The sequence below is a fragment of the Oratosquilla oratoria genome, chromosome 33 (assembly GCF_046742065.1).
Source record: "Oratosquilla oratoria isolate Oo_2021 chromosome 33, ASM4674206v1, whole genome shotgun sequence".
NCBI classification, from domain to species: Eukaryota; Metazoa; Arthropoda; class Malacostraca; order Stomatopoda; family Squillidae; genus Oratosquilla; species Oratosquilla oratoria.
Genome location: NC_134809.1, coordinates 45,656,297 through 45,678,796, shown reverse-complemented (window position 1 = coordinate 45,678,796; position 22,500 = coordinate 45,656,297). Strand labels below are relative to the sequence as shown.

Genomic DNA, 22,500 nt, shown 5'->3' with positions numbered 1-22,500 from the left:
GCCAATAACCAATGACTGCGTGGTGTGTTATTTTCTACCATTAAGACAATATCTCCTTCTTTGAGATTTCTATTAACTTTCAACCATTTCTGACGTTCTTGCAAACAAGGCAAATACTCCTTTTGCCATCTGCGCCAAAACTCTTTGGCTAAATGCTGTATCTGTTTTCCACTTCCTTCTGCTCTCACAGATCATTTCTCCACCATTGAGTGTCACTACATAATTATCCAAATTAAGTAAAGAATTAGGAGTGATGGGACACAAATCGTTCACATCATTTGATACCACAGTCAGAGGTCGACTGTTGATTATACTCTCAACTTCACAAAAAAATGTACTCAAACTATCATCAGACAAGGTTTGTGAACCTATCACAACTTCTAACACTCGTCTGACTAATCCTATCATTCTTTCAAAAACACCACCAAAATGAGAACCTCCAGGAGGAGTGAATACCCAGTCCACACCTCTCTTTGTCAATTCATTACCAATATGACGCATGATAAGCTTGTCCTTCAATACCTTATTTGCTCCAAATAAAATTTGTGCCGTGGTCACTAATCAATTTACTAACTGTTCCCCTTCTGGACATAAACCTGGTAAATGCATTTATCATGCTTTCTGCCGTCAAATCATGTAAAATCTCTAGATGTATGGCTCTAATGGATAGACAAGTAAATAATATTCCATATCTCTTGACTCGAGATCGTGCTCTCTTCACAAAAAATGGCCCAAAGCAATCTACTCCAGTTACAAAAAATGGTTTCTGATTTACATTTGCTCTATCTACTGGCAAGGGGCTGCCATCTCCTGAGTGATCGTTGAACTCTTGAAGCGTCTACAACTAACACATTTAGATAATACTTTTCTTACAGCTGAATTACCCTTAATAACCCAGTATTTCTGTCTCAATTGATTTAATACTGCTTGCCTTCCCATGTGTCCTACTTTCATATGATAATGTTGAATGATTAAACTGGTCACATGATGTTCATGGGGAAGAATAACTGGATGTTTCATATCCAAGGGCAATTCTAGGTTAATTAATCTGCCTCCTACCCTGAGTATACCATTCAGTAACATAGGTTTAAGTTTCCTTATAGAACTGGAAAGATTAATAGGATCATTTTTGGATAAACAAACAATCTCCTTAGCAAAATAGCAGTTTTGTACAAATTTGATTACTCTTTCTTCAGCAACTTCCATTAATTGAACATTGAGTTCGATAATTGACACGCCTTTTCTTTGCAAATGTCTGACAAATAATATAAGATAACTACATGCTCTTAGCAACTTGAACCATGAAGAATAGTGACAAACTAGTCGTGACATTACATCAACTGTGTGACCTTGTATTGGTTTAACTTCAACTTTCATAACCCTCTTAATTTCAAGATTCGAAAAATCTTCCTTATTTATCTGCTGTTGAACTGGCCAGATCTCTTCATTTTGGGACAAGAAAGCAGGTCCTTCAGACCATCTACTGGTCTGTCTCATTCTAGTGACATCGTCAGCAGGATTATCCCTGCTGGAGACATACATCCAACATACATCCTCAGAGTTCTCTCGAATCTGAGACACTCGATTAGCTACAAAGGTTTTAAATCTTAAGTGATCATTATGCAAATATTTTAATACTGTAGTTGAATCTGTCCAAATATAAATTTGAGTTAACTTTAAAGGTAGTTCTCTCACTATCACACACTTCAATTTAATGGCTAGCGTGGCTGCCACCAATTCAAGTCTTGGAATTGTAATTGATTTTAAAGGTGCTACTTTAGCTTTTCCCAACATGAAGCTACACTGGATTGTACCATCAATATGTTTGTATCTTAAATATACCACTGAACCATATGCTATTTCACTAGAGTCACAAAATATGTGACACTCAATTGCCTCTACCTTTGACGTTATACCTTTCTTAGTACAACGATCAATACTATACAACTTGAGCTTATTTACTCTTGACATCCAAACATTTATTAATCCTTGATCTATTTCACTCAAAGTACAATTCCATCCAATGCCGTTTCTGAATATTTCTTGTAATAATACCCTTCCTTCAAGAACAACTGGTGCTACCATGCCCAGTGGGTCGTAAATTTTACCAATTACTGCTAGCAATTCTCTTTTTGTTCTAGGTATTTCATCAATGTTGATTGATATGCTCATCTCATCCTTGCCAAGAGACCAATTCAATCCTAATGTCTTTTGTACCACTTCTTCATCCTCAATGAACTTCTCAATATCATCACTACACTTATCTTTGAGTATATTCTTCAAAACTTCACGGGAATTACTATTGAACTTTGTCAAATTAAATCCACCTTTACTACAAAGATCTATCACATTATTACAATTGTCAATCAACTCATTAATGTCATCGGATGACACCAACATATCATCAACATAGAAGTTATTAAGAACTATTTCACTTACTGATTTATGAAACTGACTCCCGTGATCTTGCACAACTCGTTTTAAAGCATAATTTGCAATACTAGGGGAGCAACTAGCACCAAATGGATGAGAAGTCATCCTCAGTTTAACTATATCACTTCCTATGTGTCCATCCTTCCACCATAAGAAACGCAAGTAATCTCTATCATCTTTAGGCACTTTAACTTGATAATACATAGTTTCTATATCCGCAGTACATGCATATAGTCCTAATCTAAATCTCAAAAGGACACCTAACAAAAGATTGTTGATGTCAGGTCCTTGTCTCAACAAATCATTTAACGATAAGTCATTTACACGTGCTGCACAATCAAATACTACACGTACTTTATCCCTTTTTGTAGGATGTTGCACTCCAAAATGTGGAACATACCAAGCTTGTTGATTACTCACTTCATACTTAGGTACTTCTTCAGCGTATCCTTTCTCTAGTAAATTAGTCATAAATTGCTTATACTGATAATAATACTCATGATCCTTAAACTTACGCTTCAATTGTTGAAGTCTTTTGACTGCCATAGGTTCACTGTTAGGAACTATCCTAGGTTTCTCTGTCATTGGTAAAGGGATCTCATACTTTCCATTATTCATTTGCCTACACCCAGACTCGACAAATTGTAACCATCTTCTATCCTCTATACTAGGTTCTACTGAATTCAGTGATGAATCTACAAACTCTCTATTATAAGATTCAATCAATTTCCTTTCTAAATAATTACCATCAACCTTTATCTTATTCACAGGAATTTCATGATTATTGTCTATTATTCTTCCACACAATATCCACCCTAAACGTGTTCTCACAGCATAAGGATCTCCTGGTTTCTCTGCATGTACAACTTCCCAAGGTTCAGACGCCTCTGGGACATTAATACCTATCATGATTTCTATCTCTCCTTGGCTGTGATCAAATTCTAACTTCATCAAATGTTTCCACCTTTCTACATCATTCTTTCTGATATTATGACTGTGATTGAGAGGAAGTTTATTCACTGCAAATACAGGTGGTAATCTAATTTGGTTATTTCCTTCTATATCGGCTACTGACATCCCTTCAACATTTAGACAAGACATTCCTCTTGTACCTACAATTGTACTTACTTGTAGTGTAGTTGACTGATAATTCATGTCTGTCATTCCAAGCTTCTGCAATAAATTCTTAGTGCAAAATGTGACTGAGCTACCATTGTCAAGGTAACATCTGGTAGTAACAACTTTACCATTTAACTCTACTTGAACTGGGATAGCAGTAGTGTCTCCTACTGAATCTTTCAATTGACTGGATAATACTTGAATTCTAGAATCATCAACCTCATTAGTGACCGCTGGATTTGCCGTTACTTCTTTACTTCCTTCAACCTTGAAATTCTTATTCATCCTATGCATGATTGTAAGATGTGAACCACCGCATTGTTCACAAGTACGAATTACTCTACATTGAAACGCTTTATGTCCTTTCCTTAAACACTTAAAGCAAAGTTCTAAATTGTAAGCTCTATTCAACTTCTCTTCATAACTTAACCATCTTAATTCTGGACATACATCAATGACATGTTCTTCCTGACATAACCAACAAGAAACTCTTGCTTTCTGTGTCACATTGACATGGACTCTTCCATCATAAGGTTCTATACCTTTCTTATAATTCGTCTTTCTATTTGAACTCCATGTGTTCGCTTCTACTTTCTTATCTCTAAATCCTCCCTTACTACTTCTCCCAAATGTTGGGTTACTCAATATTCTTACTTCTTTCTCTAGAAATCTGACTAAGTCTTCAATGTCCACTAGCTTCCCACTCTCAGCTACCTCGTCGACTAGTCTCCTCCATCTATCCTGTAAGTGTCTAGGTAATTTCTCAACCAACTGACGCAACGTCCTAAGATTTTGTAATTCTGAAATTCCATAATTAATACCCGATATAGCACTTATACATGAATTCAATTCAACGATGAAGTCGTCTAATGCCTCAACATTCTCTTCTCTAATTTCAGGCCAAGCTAGAACCTTATCTATGTGCATTAAAGCTATCCTTTCTTTATTACCGTATCTTTTGTTTAATTCACTTCTAGCTCTTTGATAACCCTCGTTTGTATCTAAATTCAAACACATTCTAACTATGTTGTGTGGTTTACCTTCAGTATATTGTTTTAGATATTGTAACTTTTCACTATCTGACACATGCTTGCTATCAATCAACATATCGAAATCTCTAATAAATTCAAAATATTTATCTAACTGACCATTGAATTTATGAATCACATGGACAGGCATCATGTTCTTTGTCATTAAAGTCGCAACCATGTCTCTATTTGTCTGTTGACTATCACTATTATTCTGATGTGTACTTCTGCAGTCACGAGGATCATTCTCTACATTACTATATACGTTATTGTCAAATTTACTCAAACTATCAAATTCTGCTATAGCCGATTCTAATTCTGTTTCCAACTCAAGCCTATCCTGTTCTAATTTTAATCTATGCATTTCCATTTCCAACTCTTGTTTCCTTTTCAACTTCTGTAATTTGATATCTAAGCTCGCCCTCTTAGCTATCACCTTACCTAATTGATTATCTATGTCACTATCCCCTACTTGAGACACACTATCTATTGGTTTCACTGTACCATCTGTTCCTTCTTCTACATGTGTTCTATTGAAAGCTAATAACTCCAGAATGACTTCGTCTGTTTCTAATTCCTCAGCTGTAATAAACTCCTGTATCCTATTCATAAGTTCTGCCTTATTGCCAGAACAAGTTTGATTCTTTGATTTTAGATATGATTTTAGTTGATACACTGTAGCTTTATCCATTTTGTTCAATATAGAATATTCAAGGCTCACTCACACTAAATACAAATAAATGCAACTAGAAACTATACCTCATTTAAATTCCAAGTTCACTCATAATTACCTGTTATTCATCACTTTGTGTAACAATGTTAACTAACATGATGTCTACACTGGATCCCAACAATCTGTACACCTTATTATAGATAATATGTAGTAGAATAAACTAGAAAACTATGTTCAAAGACTACCTTGTGTTCTTCTCGTGATCAAAGCACTTAAACATTATAGTATTCACCACCAATTTACATATCAATATCAAATACACCAAGGAATCTCATACTTCACTTTGAAAATGATTACAATCTCCTATTACTACACTTTCTTGATTCATCCTCAACATTCTCTACACAAATTATATATATATTAATTCAAATTACACTTTCATACTACCCTCATGGTTCATACGTTGATACTTCTTATGGATCACTGTGGCTCTGGTGACCATGCCGGCCGCATGCAGTCAACTTCTTAATCTTGATGGCGGTATTCCTCCTCCCTGTACCTCAACATGAATTTCAGAAACAGCATAAACTGTTTCCGGAAAATAATGAAACTGTCATCGCCATCTGTTGTAGTGGCTGTCGTGAGGTACGTAGGTAAAGGAGGAAGTAATAATGTTACGCACCACGCTTGTCTTCTTTATTGGTGTGTGGTTTCTGTAAATCAATTCAACATTGTAATTTACATTCATAATCAAGCTATCAAAATAGCACTATATGAAACCATGACAAACCTCTATAATTAAATAATTATGCATGCCAAACTGTATGGTTCATACCATTATTTTCTTTCTTCTTCCGCCCCTTCAGTATTTATCACTCTATACCTCCGTGATCCGTTCTGCTTCTATCAAATCACAGATGTCACGAATTAACATAATGTCCACACTAACTTGTGGTTATATTACCAAATATTTCATTACGCAGATAATAATTCACTCTGCTAATGCTTACCAATTATGCTTCCTGGTCACACCCCCGAAGGTGTTGTCACTTTGACAACTAGACACAGAAAGAACAATACTTGTACGTTCCTCACGAAGAGGATGGGGCACTACTTTTTAGCGGAGGAATACCAAATTGAAAGGATCCACATTAAATATATATAAGTCACGTTCTACTCAACATTCTCCCTTTCATATGACTTCTTTAATTCTATTTCATTTTATAACAGTTAATTATTCACTACAATACATCAACTTCGACAAAGACAATTTACATATATTGTACATACATAGTAACTGCTTGCGTACACACGTGATTATGATTGCCATTAGACTCTAGCCTCCTTTACATGTCAGATATTTTCTCATATCCACCCAGACATAGTACTCTGTACTATACATACATCAAATATCGTAAACCATGATTCGTAATTAATTTTAGTACATACCATTGTCAGTACACTTGAATATCATACAATTGGTGCTTAACACAGATCTAGCACCAGCCATGATTAGTAATTAACCTCGATACATATTATACTTTATCTGTAGAACATCATACATCAAATATTCTTATACATAGTGCAATCGGCACTCACAATATATATATACATATATATATATATATATATATATATACATATATAAATATATATATATATATATGAAGATGAGGTGACAATGAAATCTTTAAGTCAGGAGTATGTAGCCTTATTCTGAATCAAAATCCTTTGTCCTGACTTTCGTCAGTGAACTTATAATTGCAGGGAAAGAAATTCGGCCGGCCATCACCTTTCTTTCATTGGGACAGCCCCTTTTCCTCGAAAGAAAAGAAGAAGAAAAGAAAGAGAGAGAGAGAGAGAGATAGAGATAAAGAGAGAGAGAGAGAGAGAAAGAGAGAAAGAGAGAGAGAGACAGAGAGAGAGAGAGTTCAACTTCGCAAGAATTGCTCCGGCTTTGGTGTCGATTGAGAGAAGAGGCGGCATGTGTGGTGTAGGCTTGGGCGCCTCCCTGGTTGTCTTGCACTTTCCTCCCCTCTCTTCCCCTCCCCCTCCCTTCTCCTCCCCTCCTCTCTCCCTACCATCCTTCCCTCACCCACTCCCTCCCTTTCCTCCCATCCTCTCCCCTCCCTTCTATCCTTTCATTCCCTCCCCTGCCCTTCCTTCCCCCTCCCCTCTCCCTCCCCTCCCACTCCCTTCCCTTCCATCCTTCCCTCCTTCCCTCCCTGCCCTCCTTACTCCCCTGCCCTCCTTCCCTTCCCTCCCCTTCCTCCCCCTTTCTCTTCCTCCATTCCCCTCCCTTCCCCTCCTCTCCCTCTCCCTTCCCTCGCCTCCTTCGGTCCTTTCTCTCCGTCGCCTCCCCTCCTACTCCCTCCACTCTCTCTTCCTCCCCCTCACCTCATGTGCTTCCTCACCCTTCCCTCCCCTCCCCTCCCCTTCCTCCACTCTACTCTCTCCCCTTCTTCTCCCTCCTTCCCCTCTCATCCCCTCTTGTGCGGGATAAGAGACTTGACGAAGATGAAATCTAAATTGCGCCACGAATGGAATCGCCCGACGAGGGTTTCGGCAGCTAATGAAGAGGAAGATTAAGGATGAAGGCGGAGTCGCCGCTGCCTCTGATGAGGCTGGATCGACTCATCAGGAATGTAGTAATCTTCCCTGATCGTTGGCAGGAGTAGCTCAAACTGCGTGACTAGTTTAGGAATTAATTTTTATTGGCCCGTCCGCCATGACATACATATTACATTGTAAATAATTAAAGCTATGAACAAAGTATGCAAATAAATATAGATATAAATATATTGAACAATACAACAGTGATCCTCGTACTATATATAATTTTTGCAACATGCTGTATAATTTAAAAGACGTATAATAAATTGATGCAGAATAATAATTTTACAAACAGTATGGCGTGTACGCTTCGGGGACACTAGCAGTGGTAGCGTGCTGCTACATAACCCCCCTCCGAGTTATTGTTGAAATGAGACAGTCTTGGAGGTTCGGGGCTGCCTGGAAGGAGTAGGAATGGGAGTGGTGTTGACGGGAGTGTCCGTGGGGTCGAAAAGGTAGGCCGGTTTGACGCGATCGATGGAGACGTGGTCACGCTTTCCGTTGCGTTTGATCGTGACCGTCTTTCTGGTGCGTCGTAAGACTTCGAAAGGGCCTTCGTACGGAGGTTGGAGGGCTTTTCTTACGGCGTCCGTCCTGACGAAGACGTGGGTGCACTGGAGTAGGTCCTGGCTCACGAAGGTTTTAGTAGACTTGGCGTGGCGTGGCAGGACGGGGTGGAGGTTGGCCATGATCTCCTTCAGCTGGAAGGAGAAGTCGTGTGGAGTACAGGAGGTGGAAGGAGGCACGTCTGCGACAAACTCTCCAGGAAGCTTGAGGGTGGTGCCGAAAACGAGTTCAGCAGGAGAGTGGCCAATGTCAAGCTTGAGTGAGGTTCTGATTCCAAGGAGCACAAGGGGCAGGGCCAATGACCAGAGCTCATTGTTGAGGGCATGGGCGTAGAGGGCGGCCTTCAGCTGGCGGTGAAAGCGCTCTACCATGCCGTTGGCCTGAGGATGGTAACTGGCAGTGCGGTAACGGCGGATACCAAGGATGGCCATTACCTTGCTCCAGAGGGTCGACTCGAACTGGCTGCCTCTGTCGGAGGTGAGGTTGGTCGGGACACCGAAGCGAGCAACCCAGTTGTCGACGAACGCTCGTGCAACGGTGTCAGTGTTGATGTCGGGAAGTGGAATCGCCTCTGGCCAGCGAGTGAAGCGGTCGACACAGGTAAACACGTACTTGAAGCCGTTGGAATATGGGAGGGGGCCGACGATATCGACGTGTACGTGGCTGAATCTGGCAGAGACGAGCGGGAAAGAAGTTAGTGGAGAAAACGTGTGTCTCGTTACCTTGGAAGCCTGGCACTGGAGGCAGGTGCGGGCCCAGTGTCTGACATCCTTGTTAATACTTGGCCAGATGAATTTGGACGTCAACATCCGTTGGGATGCACGGATGCCAGGATGTGCAAGGTCATGAAGGTGGCGGAAGAGTTGATGGCGGAATGACGGAGGTAGGAAGGGGCGAAGGTTGCCGGTGGAGACGTCAGCATACAGATGGATGTCTGTGCCAGGTACTTGAATCTTCTCCATCCTGAGGGAAGGGTTGTCCAACAGACGCTGCAAGTCGTCGCAGTTGGCCTGTGCAGCTGCAATGGCGGCGTAGTCGATGACAGGAGACTGCGTTGAGACTGCGTGAATGTTTCTGGAGAGGGCGTCAGCGGGTGCGTTGTTGGAACCTTGTACGTATCTTATGTCTGTGGAGAACTGAGAAATGTACTGTAAGTGGCGGAGCTGTGTAGGTGTGTAGCTGGCTTTGTTAGCGTGGAAGGTGGTAGTGAGGGGTTTGTGGTCAGTGAAGATGACGAACTGTCGACCTTCTAGGAAATATCTGAAACGTTGGACAGCTCTGTAGACAGCAAGCAATTCCCTGTCGAATGTGCTGTAGTTCTTCTCAGCGTTGCTCAGTTTCTTGGAGAAGAAGGCGAGCGGCTTCCAAGCATTGTCGACGAATTGCTGCAAGACGGCGCCGATTCCGTCGTTGGAGGCGTCAGTAGCGATTGATGTGAGGGCCTCCGGGGCAGGGAAACTGAGGGTGGCGACGGTGTCTAAGGCAGTCTCCGCAGACGCGAAAGCTTTGTCGGCTTCAGGACACCAATCGAGCTTGATAGACTGACCACGCTTGCAAGGTCTAATGAGGGAATACAAAGGCTGCAACATGAGGGAACACTTAGGAATGAAGCGATTGTAAAAGTTAAGCATTCCTAGGAACTGCTTGAGTTGTCTCTGTGTGGAGGGCTTCGGGAACTGGCGGATGGCATCACACTTGGTACTCAGAGGTGAAATACCAGTGGAGGAGACAGTGTGTCCAAGGAAGTCTACGGAGGTCAATCCAAAGTTCGACTTGGCGGCGTTGATTTGGATGCCGTAGTCACGTAGACGGGTGAGGACTTCTTCGAGGTGACGGCGGTGGGTGGCTTCATCAGGGCTGGCGATGAGGAGGTCGTCTATGTAGGCGAAACAGAAGGGTAAGCCACGAAGGACTTCGTCAATGAAGCGCTGGAACGTTTGTGCTGCGTTTTTCAAGCCGAAGGGCATCCGGACGTACTCGTAGAGACCAAACGGGGTGGTAATGGCCGTCTTCGGGATGTCATCGGGGTGTACAGGGATCTGGTGGAAAGCTTGAACCAGATCCACTGTAGAGAAGATGGTGCAGCCGAAGAGTTGGGAACCAAACTCTTGAATGTTGGGGATTGGGTAACGGTCGAAGACAGTCTGAGAGTTTAGGGCACGATAGTCACCGCATGGTCGTAAGTCGCCGCTCTTCTTAGTGACGACGTGTAGCGCCGAAGACCAGTTGCTCTTGCTGGGTCGTATTATCCCTTGACGCATGAGGGATTCGAACTCGGCCTTGACGACGCGTTGCCGTTCGGGTGCTAGACGTCGTGGCTTGGCGTGGGTTGGGCGACCAGAAGTGACAATGCGATGTTCGACGTGGTGACGTATCGGCGGCGTGCATTTATGTGGCTGGGTGAGGGTGGGGAATTGTTGAAGGAGAGAAGCAAAAGGTGTACCGGGACTGATGACGGAGATGTTGGTACTGACGCCAGGACGAGTGTGGCCGTAGGACGTGAGGCGCGTGGAGACATCGTAAAGGCGACGGCGCTGAATGTCCACGAGAAGGCCATAATGGTTCAGGAAATCGGCTCCGATGATGGGTTGAGGGACGTCGGCGACGTAGAAGGTCCACTCGAAGGCACGACGGAGGTTGAGGGAGAGGGTTAAGGTGGATTTCCTGTAGACGGCGATTTTAGTGTTGTTGGCAGCGTAGAGGGACGTGATTGGGGGTAACGTCTTCGAACTGGCAGAAGCTGGCAGTATGCTCACTGCAGCACCGGTGTCGATGAGGAAGAGGTGACGTGTTAAAGGGTCTTGTATGTACAGGAGTTGTGAAGAGGAGGGGCGAACATTATGCACCGCTAATGTTCGCCGTTGAGGTTTAAAGTAGGGGACTGGGGGAAGGCGCAGGGATGGTTACATTTACGCGCCTTTGAGCCGAACTGGGCGTGATAGTAGCATACCGCTGGGTTCCGATCTGTACTTTTGGATCTCGGTCTTGATCGGGAACGTGGCCTGCGTGAAAAGTTACGGCGATCTGTTGCCTGAACCTGTTCCTTCAGTTCATTAACTTGAAGGGTGAGTTGAGTCACCATATCGACGAGGCGCTCGTAAAGGGGGTCTGTCTTGACATGGGAGACAGAGGGCGAGGTAACAGTGGCGACGAGCTCGTCGGCTAGTGTGGCGAGTTTCTCAACGGGAAGCTGGTCCTTGACAGTGAACAGGCTCCGCTGGATGGTGGCGGGCAGACGTTGATAATACAGCTGGAGAAACAGAGTTTTGTCAAATGTGTCGTACTTTTCAGCAAGAAGATTCTTCATGCGGCGTAATAAGTCTGACGGTCTCTCGTTGCCTATTTCTTCCTTTGAGAGAAGTTCTTGAAGGCGCGTCGCGACTGACGACTGGAATCTAGCGAGGATGGCGTCCTTCAAGTCTTCATATGGGTTGGCTGAAGTCAAAGCTGTGGAAATTGCGTCAGACACACGTGAAAGAACGTCCGCAGGAAGAAGGGAACAGGCGCTACTGAATTTGGCTAGACTAGTAGTTATACGAGAGGATTTGAAGTTGCACTCGAGTATGTTGAACCACACAGTCGGGTCATGACTTAGGAAAGGTGGTGCACGGAAGGCTTGGACAGCGGATAAGGTTGCAGCTTGCTGAGGTGAAGCAGTGGATGATTCCTGCACGGGATCCACGTTCGCTGAAGGTAAACCGGACTGGTCCATGATGATATGTACGTAGGTTCAGCGGCGGCGGCGGGAATTGCAGGCAGCGGCAAGTGGAGGCTAGAGTCCGCTCTGACGGAGATGGCAAGCGGCGTCGGGGTCAACTGCGGGTGGAGTCGGGAATCCACTCAAAGATGCAGGCGGCGAGTCCACAACAGGCAGGAGTTGGCGTTCCACTCTCAGGAGCGCGGCTGGGCAGGCAGTCCACTCCACGGGGCGAGGTAGGCGGCGAAGAGTCCACAGCAGGCAGAGGGTAGGGCAGGTCCAAAGCAGGCAGAGGGTAGGGCAGGTCCACAGCAGGCAGAGGGTAGGGCAGGTCCACAGCAGGCAGGGGGTGCGGTAGGTCCACAGCAGGCAGGGGGTGCGGTAGGTCCACAGCAGGCAGGGGGTGCGGTAGGTCCACAGCAGGCAGGGGGTGCGGTAGGTCCACAGCAGGCAGGGGGTGCGGTAGGTCCACAGCAGGCAGGGGGTGCGGTAGGTCCACAGCAGGCAGGGGGTGCGGTAGGTCCACAGCAGGCAGGGGGTGCGGTAGGTCCACAGCAGGCAGGGGGTGCGGTAGGTCCACACCAGGTAGGGGGGTGCGGCAGGTCTGCTCCACTGGGCAGGGCTGGACCGGCGGCGGTGAGTAGTACGGTCCAGCGGGCAGGGCAGGGCTGGACCGGCGGCGGTGAGTAGTACGGTCCAGCGGGCAGGGCAGGGCTGGACCGGCGGCGGTGAGTAGTACGGTCCAGCGGGCAGGGCAGGGCAGGCGGTGGTGACTGCTGCGTCGGGTCTAGAGGGAGGAGTCTGCGTAGGCGTCTGCTGCTGAAGTCCACACTCTGGGAGGGCACCAATTGATGAGGCTGGATCGACTCATCAAAAATGTAGTAATCTTTCCTAATCGTTGGCAGGAGTAGCTCAATCTGCGTGACTTGTTTAGGAATTAATTATTATTGGCCCGTCCGCCATGACATACATATTACATTGTAAATAATTAAAGCTATGAACAAAGTATGCAAATAAATATAGATATAAATATATTGAACAATACAACAGTGATCCTCGTACTATATATAATTTTTGCAACATACTGTATAATTCAAAAGACATGTATAATCTCGATATGATAGGAATAACTGAGACATGGTTAAATGGTACAGAGTTCGAAGCTGAATTTAATATTGCGGGATTTAAACACTTTCATCAGGATAGAAACCACAAGAAAGGTGGGGGTGTTCTATTGTACGTTAAAAACAATGTTCATGCTTGTGTTTTAGAGAAAGTGAAACAGGATGCATATGACAGTTTGTGGGTTGAGTTAACCCAAACAAATGGACAAAAAATTAATATAGGTGTAATATATAGGCCAAAGACATTATCATTAGCAGACGACAAACTGTTATTTCAAGAACTGTCTAGTTTCTGCAACCGTGATTTATTGATAATGGGTGATTTCAATTTTACTGACATTGATTGGATGACCCTTGAACATGGCCATATAGGTAGTCGCTTGATTGATTTTCTTGGTGACAATTACTTAATTCAGCATGTAAAAGAGCCCACAAGATATGGAAACTTGCTCGATTTATTGATCACTAGCCGCGAAAGCATGGTAACTGATGTAGAAGTCGGTGAATCTGTTGCAAATAGCGATCACAACTTAGTCAGATTCAAACTCCTAAACAATTTTAGAATAGATACTTGTGTTTCTAAAATACCCGATTTCAGTAAAGCTCAGTTCATAGGACTACGTCAGGAGCTTCAGCTTACAGATTGGGAGGCAAAATTAAACGAAAGGCCTGTAGATCAGATGTGGGAAATATTTCAAAATACGCTCACTAAGATGATTCAAACTTACATTCCTTTTAAGGACAGACGTCTCCCAAATCAGGCTCGCCCAAAGTGGCTCGACAAAGAAACTGAAAAAAGTATTGCTAAAAAGAGACAGGCTTATAATAAATATAAGTGCTCGGGTGCATCAAATGACTATGAAAGTTATGTATCAATACAGAGAGATTTAAAAAAGACAATAAGAAAAAGAAAACGACAATACGAAATGAACATCGCTGATAAATCTAAAGAGAATCCCAAAGAATTCTATAGTTACATTAGAGATAAAAAGGTTGTTAGGAATCACAATGGTCCACTATTATCTGCTGACGGTCAACTTGAATATTCAAATGAAGGAATGTGTAATATCTTAAACAATTATTTTAGCTCGGTATTCGTAAACGAAACACCTCAAAGTGAATTCCAAACTGAAACCTGTGAAAAGTCTGGGGTAAACTTACTCACTACGGTAAATATAACAAAAGAAAAAATTAAAAGGTGTATAGACAAACTCAAAGTTAATAAAACACCAGGGCCTGACGGTTGGCATCCAAGAATCTTAATGGAAATGAAAAATGAGATTGTTGTTCCATTAGAAATTATTTTCAAGAAATCCATCATATCCGGAGATGTCCCAAGAGAATGGAAGCTAGCTAACGTTACTCCCATATTCAAAAAAGGTGACAAAAAGAAACCAAATAACTATAGGCCTATAAGTTTGACTTCAATCGTAGGAAAAATAATGGAAACTATCATCAGAGATGCTATCGAGCATCATTTAGAAGGTAACCGTTTGATAAATGATAGCCAGCATGGTTTCAGACGGAAACGTTCTTGCGTGACTAACTTACTCGAATTCTACAACACAGTTATCTCGAATTATGACAAAAGAAACAATATAGATTTAATATATCTAGACTTTGCAAAAGCTTTTGATACCGTCCCACACGAAAGACTACTTACTAAATTAGCTTTGCATGGAATAAGTGGTAGCCTATTAGGTTGGACGAGTAATTGGTTGAAAGGTCGAAAACAGAGAGTTGTTTTAAATGGAAAAACTTCTGGATGGAAAAGTGTTGCAAGTGGAGTTCCTCAGGGTTCCGTTCTTGGGCCACTTCTATTCATAGTATATATAAATGATATAGACCATGGACTAAAATCTACTGTTTCCAAATTTGCTGATGATACAAAACTGTGCGGAGTGGCAAATGATCACTCAAACCAATTAGATATTCAAGAAGATTTAGATCAATTACAGCAATGTTCTGAAAAGTGGCTAATGAAATTTAACACAAGTAAATGCAAGGTAATGCACATAGGTAAAAATAACAGTAAGTACGATTACAAGTTATTTGGAAATTCGTTAACAAAAGTGGATAGTGAAAAAGATCTCGGCGTAATTATCAGTAACGACCTCAAATCATCCAAGCAGTGTATTTCAGCCTCTGAGAAAGCAAATAAGATTCTAGGACTGATTGCGCGATCTTTTGATTTCAAAAGTCCATCACTCATTAACAAGCTATATAAATCGTTAGTTTGTCCACATTTGGAATATGCTGTTTCCGTATGGTCACCGAATCTCATTAAAGACATTGACAGATTGGAAAGAGTACAACGGCGAGCCACAAAACTGATTCCAAATATCAAAAATAAATCATACGAAAATCGACTAAAACATATGAATCTGTTTTCCCTAAAAAAGCGTAGACTCAGAGGTGACTTGATACAGGTCTTTAAAATTCTAAAGGGAATTGACAACATCAAAAGTGACCAAATTTTCACATTGAATGAGAATCAGACAAGAAACAATGGTCTTAAACTCTCCGGAAATAGATTCAATTTGGAAGTAGGTAGAAACAACTTTGCCAACCGTGTAGTTAATGAATGGAATAAACTTCCTGCACAGGTAGTGCAATGTAGTTCAGTTCGAAGCTTTAAGAATCATTTAGATAAATACCTAAGTAAGATGCTTTAATGATTATAATTTATGTTATATTATTTGTTTTTGTTTTGTTATCATTTGTCTGTCTGATTTTTATTTATTATTAGTTATATGTCAATTTATTATTATTTACTATTTACCTGTTTGTTTATTATTTAACTATACCTATGCATTTATTTATGTATTTTATTTGTTATTTACATTATCATAGTTTTTATTTATTATTTTATTATTAATATGATTTTTTTTTCGCATCCGACCTAGATATGGATCAAAAGGTCTCCTGTCGGCATGCTCCGCCTTTGTAATCCTTTGTATAATAAATTGATGCAGAATAATAATTTTACAAACAGTATGACATGTACGCTTCGGGGACACTAGCAGTGGTAGCGTGCTGCTACACCTCGTCGTCGGGGGAGAGACTTAGCCGATGAAGAGTTCGGGGGTATCAGTGGAAATGCGTGTCTCTCTCTCTCTCTCTCTCTCTCTCTTTGAAATAAAGGAATAAGAGGGAGGGAAGAAGAGAGTGAGTGAGGGAGGGGAACTGGAAACTCAAAAAAGAGGAAGAAGACGGAATGAAGAAAGAAGGAGAGTGAGTTAAGAAATCAGGAAGAAAGGAATGAGGGTAAAGGAAAGAAACGGCGATAGACAGAGGAAGGAAATCATGGGGTACCATCTTGGTAAAAATCTCCTCAGAATAAGTTTTTGAAATCATGGAAATTGGACAAGAAGAGATAAAGTGAAAAGAGAGAGTGAGTGAGAGAGAATGAGTGTGTGTGTGTGTGTGTGTGTGTGTGTGTGTGTGTGTGTGTGTGTGTGTGTGTGTGTGTGTGTGTGTGTGTGTGTGTGTGTGTGTGCGTGTGTGTGTGCGTGTGTGTGTGTGTGTGTGTGTGTGTGTGTGTGTGTGTGTGTGTGTGTGTGTGTGTGTGTGTGTGTGTGTGTGTGTGTGTGTGTGTGTGTGTGTGTGTGTGTGTGTGCGTGTGTGTGTGTGTGTGTGTGTGTGTGTGTGTGTGTGTGTGTGTGTGTGTGTGTGTGTGTGTGTGTGTGTGTGTGTGTGTGTGTGTGTGTGTGTGTGTGTGTGTGTGTGTGTGTGTGTGTGTGTGTGTGTGTGTGTGTGTGTGTGGTGAGAGAGAGAGAGATGGTGTGAGAGAGAGAGAGAGAGAGAGAGAGAGAGAGAGAGAGAGAGAGAGAGAGAGAGAGAGAGAGAGAGAGAGAGAGAGAGAGAGAGAGAGAGAGAGAGAGAGAGAGAGAGAGAGAGAGAGAGAGAGAGAGAGAGAGAGAGAGAGAGAGAGAGAGAGAGAGAGAGAGAGAGAGAGAGAAATGGATGAAGGGCAAAGACTTAAAAAAATTGTTGTTGTTGGGGAAGAGATATGATGAAGAAATAGATATCGCAAATGACACATGCAAGCCATAAAATACAGACTGTCGCAGGGCAAAGAAACTGAAATAAATGAACGAGGCAAAGTCCACAAGAGGAGGAGGAGTAGGAGGAGGAGGAGGAGGAGGAGGAGTTTTTACTCTTCGATGACAACGGGAAGAATCCTAAACTAGAGGAGAGGTGACGTCCTAAGGAGAGGAGGAGGAGGAGAATGAGGAGGGGGATGTTTTGGTCCTTGATGGAGGGCGGGAACACCCTAAGCAAGAGGAGAGGTTTTTCCTTTTGCTCCCTCCCCTAAGCACCAGACCTATCTCTTCATAGCTCATCAAGACAAAGATATTTTGAGGTAAAGGGATTGGAGGAGGAAGAAGAGGAAGAAGAACATAAGAACATAAGAATGAAGGAAACTGCAAGAGACCATAAGGCCTACACTAGGCAGTTCCGTGTCCATTACCACCTGACATCCCCATCCATAAAGCTGTATAGCCGTTTCTTAAAACTACCGATAGTTTCAGCGCTCACTACGAGTACATGGTTACTAAGTCTATTCCATTCGTTGACCACCTTATTAGTAAAGCAGTTCTTGCCTGATTCCTTCCTAAATCTAAAATTGTCCAATCTAAATCCATTACTGCGAGTCTTTCCCTATTGTCTTAATAGGATGACCTTGTTTGCGTCATCCTTGTTAAATTCTTTGATCCACTGGAACACCTCTATTAGATTACCCTGCACTCTGCGTCTTTCCAGAGAGTAAGTTAAGTTGCTTAATCCTCTCTCCATAAAATAAATTTCTGAGTCCATGCATCATTTTGATAATTTTCCTTTGTACTGATTATAGTTAATTGATGTCCATTCTATGGGACGAAGGCCAAAACTGTACCACATATTGAAGGATGGGTCTAATTAACGCTAGATAGAGTTTGATAATTACCTCTGCACTTCTATTCGTAACCATGCTAGCAATGAAACCTAATGCTCGTTAGTTTTATTCCTGGCACTAATGCACTGTTTCCTGGATTTAAGGTCAGGAATCACTAAAACTCCCAAGTCTTTCTAGCACTCAGTTTTCTCTAAGAATATGTTATCTAAGCTATATCTGCTTTTTGGGTTGTGTAACTCTACGTTTAACACGCTGCACTTTCAGATATTGAAGTCCTTTTGCCATTTCACCGACCATGTGAACAATATGTTAAGATAATTTTGTAAGAGGCTGGTAGAGAAATAGGTAGAAAGAGGGGTAGAAGGCGAGGGTTGCATTTTATGGGTTATGAAATGGTTATGAAATGACAAACACAGCCGAAGGCGTGCGAGTTGTACAAGTTCGCTCTCTGCTGTGTGTTAATAAATAACGTCCGGGATCCAATGTTTTGCTAATTGTGTAACCTAAGTGAGTTATGCAGAGATTCGAGATTGCTTAAGTAAACAATATTGTATATAGACTTGTAACAAAGAATATGATTGGAGAAAGTGTGGAGGAGGAGAAAATTTAATTGGTTCACGATTGAAGGATCTCAAATATAAAGTTAAATATCATTGGACTAAAGAAATCACTTCGTCACTGCAAAACTCACTTAGGACCTAAAATACATGTTCTCGAGGGGAGCCCCTTTGTATACCTCAGAGAATCACGTTGTAGAAGAATTCGTGAAGGAAGGAAAAAAAACTTTCTACAAGTTTCGTTGCCCAATACGGAAAATTACACCTGGAAGAAAAGAACAACTATATGAACTAAAAAAGAGGAATGGTGGGAGGCAACAGGGCTTACTGACTAAAATTGTGAGTGACTATTCATATGTAACAAAGACAGTGGTGAAAGTTGGGAGAAAGTGAAGAGAAGAGGAGGTTGACATCCTGCAGAATCTCGGTGTCGTCTCCTGGCCTAATTAAGCAAACATACTAAAATTACTATTAATTCCATTGTCCAAATCATTTATGTACATAATGAACGATAAGGGACACAAAACCGAGCCTTGAGGGACTCCGCTAGAAACACAGCCACATTTGTATTTTACTCCATTTATGGTGACCTGCTGTTTTCTGTCATTGATCCAAGCTCTAATCCATTCTAACACTTTTCCTCCTATGCCATGGGCTTTGATTTTATATAGTAGTCTAAAGTCAGGATAAATAACATCGTAACTATCATTGCTATCTGACGCCTTATATACTTAAGTGTAAAAAAATAGAAGATTAGTCACACATGACTTACCCTTGGAGAAAACATGCTGTGAAATCATGAATCAAATTATGTCTCTCGATGTGATCACTCGAAGAATAAGAAGCAGAAGAAGAAGAAGAAGAAGAAAAAGAAGAAGAAAAAGAGGAAGAAGAAGAAGAAGAAGAAGAAGAAGAAGAAGAAGAAGAAGAAGAAGAAGAAGAAGAAGAAGAAGAAGAAGAAGAAGAAACAGAAGAAGAAGAAGAAGAAACAGAAGAAGAAGAAGAAGAAGAAACAGAAGAAGAAGAAGAAGAAGAAGAAGAAGAAGAAGAAGAAGAAGAAGAAGAAGAAGAAGAAGAAGAAGAAGAAGAAGAAGAAGAGGAGGAGGAGGAGGATGGGGTCTTTGCTGATCTACTTCTGCAAAGAGAGAAACGAGAGAAAAATGTTGCGCGAGAAGATAAACCAATGACGGCCCGGGGGACGGAGGCCGTAGTGCCAATGACCAACGGGTATTATTTTCGTTCGCACTAAACGCGTCTGCTTTTGACTGGACTGATCTCCTTCTTTTTCTCCTCCTCCTCTTCATCCTGCTACTCCTTCTCTTCTTCTTCCTCCTCCTCTTCTTCGTCCTCCCCCTACCCCTCCTTCTTCTCTTCCTCCTCCTCTTCCTCTTTCTCCTCTCCTTCATCTTCCTTTTCCTCCTCTTTCTCCTCGGTCGTGGACCTTCCTTCGTGTGTGTTCAGCCGAAGGACATATTCACCTTACCAACACTTCTCTTCTTATACACTTCTTCTTGTTCCTCCTCCTCCTCCTCCTCCCCTCCCCCCTCTCTTTATCTCTCCCTATCCTTCTCCCCTACATCTCCTCCTCCTCGTTCTCTTCCCCCTTCTCCTCGGTCGTGGACCATCCTTCGTGTGTCTTTCAGAGGCTTCGAACGGACTGTCTTCTGCTTCAACCATTTCGTGTTTGTGAGGTGACGCAGCACAGACATCCATCTCTGGCCCAAGGACGGGCCGGTCCTACTACTTATCACTGCTTCGTTTCTTCATATCCTCATTTTCCTCTTCTTCTTCCTCTTCCTCCTCCTCTCCTTCCTCACCTTTCTCCTTCTTCTCCTCTTCATCACCCTCTTCATCCTCCTCTTTTTTGTCCTCTTCACCCTCATCCTCATCCTCATCATTATCCCGTTTGTCCTCGTCCTCCTCTTTCTTTCCCCACCCCTTCCTCCCATCTTCCCTCTGCTCTTCCTTATTTTCCTCTTCATCCTTATCTTTCTCGTCCTCTTCACCCTCATAGATGGCCCTATCTATGGGTAATGCTGTGGCATTACACACACACACACACACACACACACACACACACACACACACACACACACACACACACACACACACACACACACACACACACACACACACACACACACACACACACACACACACACACACACACACACACACACACACACACACACACACACACACACACACACACACACACAATTTCTTGCCCACCAGAGTTGGAGTCCCTACTCGCAGTGCAACGATGCTAAAATTACAGCAATGGTCTGAAAAGTGGCTAATGAAATTTAACACAAGTAAATGCAAGGTAATGCACATAGGTAAAAATAACAGTAAGTACGATTACAAGTTATTTGGAAATTCGTTAACAAAAGTGGATAGTGAAAAAGATCTCGGCGTAATTATCAGTAACGACCTCAAATCATCCAAGCAGTGTATTTCAGCCTCTGAGAAAGCAAATAAGATTCTGGGATTGATTGCGCGATCTTTTGATTTCAAAAGTCCATCACTCATTAACAAGCTATATAAATCGTTAGTTCGTCCACATTTGGAATATGCTGTTTCCGTATGGTCACCGAATCTCATTAAAGACATTGACAGACTGGAAAAAGTACAACGGCGAGCCACAAAACTGATTCCAAATACCAAAAATAAATCATACGAAAATCGACTTAAGCACATGAATCTGTTTTCCCTAAAAAAAGCGTAGACTCAGAGGTGACTTGATACAGGTCTTTAAGATTTTAAAGGGAATTGACAACATCAAAAGTGACCAAATTTTCACATTGAATGAGAATCAGACAAGAAACAATGGTCTCAAACTGTCTGGAAATAGATTCAATTTGGAAGTAGGTAGAAACAACTTTGCCAACCGTGTAGTTAATGAATGGAATAAACTTCCTGCACAGGTAGTGCAATGTAGTTCAGTTCGAAGCTTTAAGAATCATTTAGATAAATACCTAAGTAAGATGCTGTAATTATTATAATTTATGTTATATTATTTGTTTTTGTTTTGTTATCATTTGTCTGTCTGATTTTCATTTATTATTAGTTATATGTCAATTTATTATCATTTACTATTTACCTGTTTGTTTGTTATTCAACTATACCAATGCATTTATTTATGTATTTTAATTGTTATTTACATTGTTATAGTTTTAATTTATTATTAATATGATTTTTTTTTTTTTTTTTTTTAATCCGACCTAGATATGGATCAAAAGGTCTCCTGTCGGCATGCTTTGCCTTTGTAATCCTTTGTTACCCTGGGCGCGGCTCGAATTCTGATCCCCGAATTAGCGGGGTCGAGTGCATTACCACACCATCGAGCCGTATGTGTGTGTGTGTTTGTGTGAGTGTGTGTGTGTGTGTGTGTGTGTGTGTGTGTGTGTGTGTGTGTGTGTGTGTGTGTGTGTGTGTGTGTGTGTGTGTGTGTGTGTGTGTGTGTGTGTGTGTGTGTACGCACGTGCGTGTGAGTGTATGTGTGTGTGTGTGTGTGTGTGTGTGTGTGTGTGTGTGTGTGTGTGTGTGTGTGTGTGTGTGTGTGTGTGTGTGTGTGTGTGTGTGTGTGTGTATGTGTGTGTACGCACGTGCGTGTGAGTGTATGTGTGTGTGTATGTGTGTGTGTGTGTATCTGTGTGTGTGGACGTAGAGTGGATACAATATGTTATAGCTCTTGGTTGACCTCAAGGAACCTCGTTGAGGTTCAGACGCTACGACAAGATCTGAAGTAGTTCTTAGATAAGTCGACGGATAAGCGGAGGAGGAGAA

The 22,500-nt window shown here is 42.2% G+C and overlaps 1 protein-coding gene across 1 annotated transcript; it reads right to left on the bottom strand.

Moving 5' to 3' along the window:
* Positions 1 to 786: 786 nt before the first annotated feature.
* On the bottom strand, positions 787 to 6,847 carry LOC143017979 (uncharacterized). The gene is made up of 3 exons (XM_076173016.1): positions 6,089 to 6,847; positions 3,255 to 5,966; positions 787 to 3,167 (listed from the first exon to the last, which is right to left on the bottom strand). Exons 2-3 carry the CDS (start codon positions 5,269 to 5,271, stop codon positions 787 to 789), a joined length of 4,398 nt encoding a protein of 1,465 aa, XP_076029131.1. The 5' UTR covers positions 5,272 to 5,966; positions 6,089 to 6,847.
* Between the last annotated feature and the right edge of the window lie 15,653 nt (positions 6,848 to 22,500).

Excerpts from the sequence above, each read along its gene's own strand:
- LOC143017979 (XM_076173016.1), bottom strand. The coding sequence starts at position 5,271 with ATGGATAAAGCTACAGTGTATCAACTAAAATCATATCTAAAATCAAAG. Across the intron at positions 3,168-3,254 it reads TCCTTATGCTGTGAGAACAC|AAAGGAAATTGATTGAATCT; the intron begins GTTTAGGGTGGA and ends GTAATTATTTAG.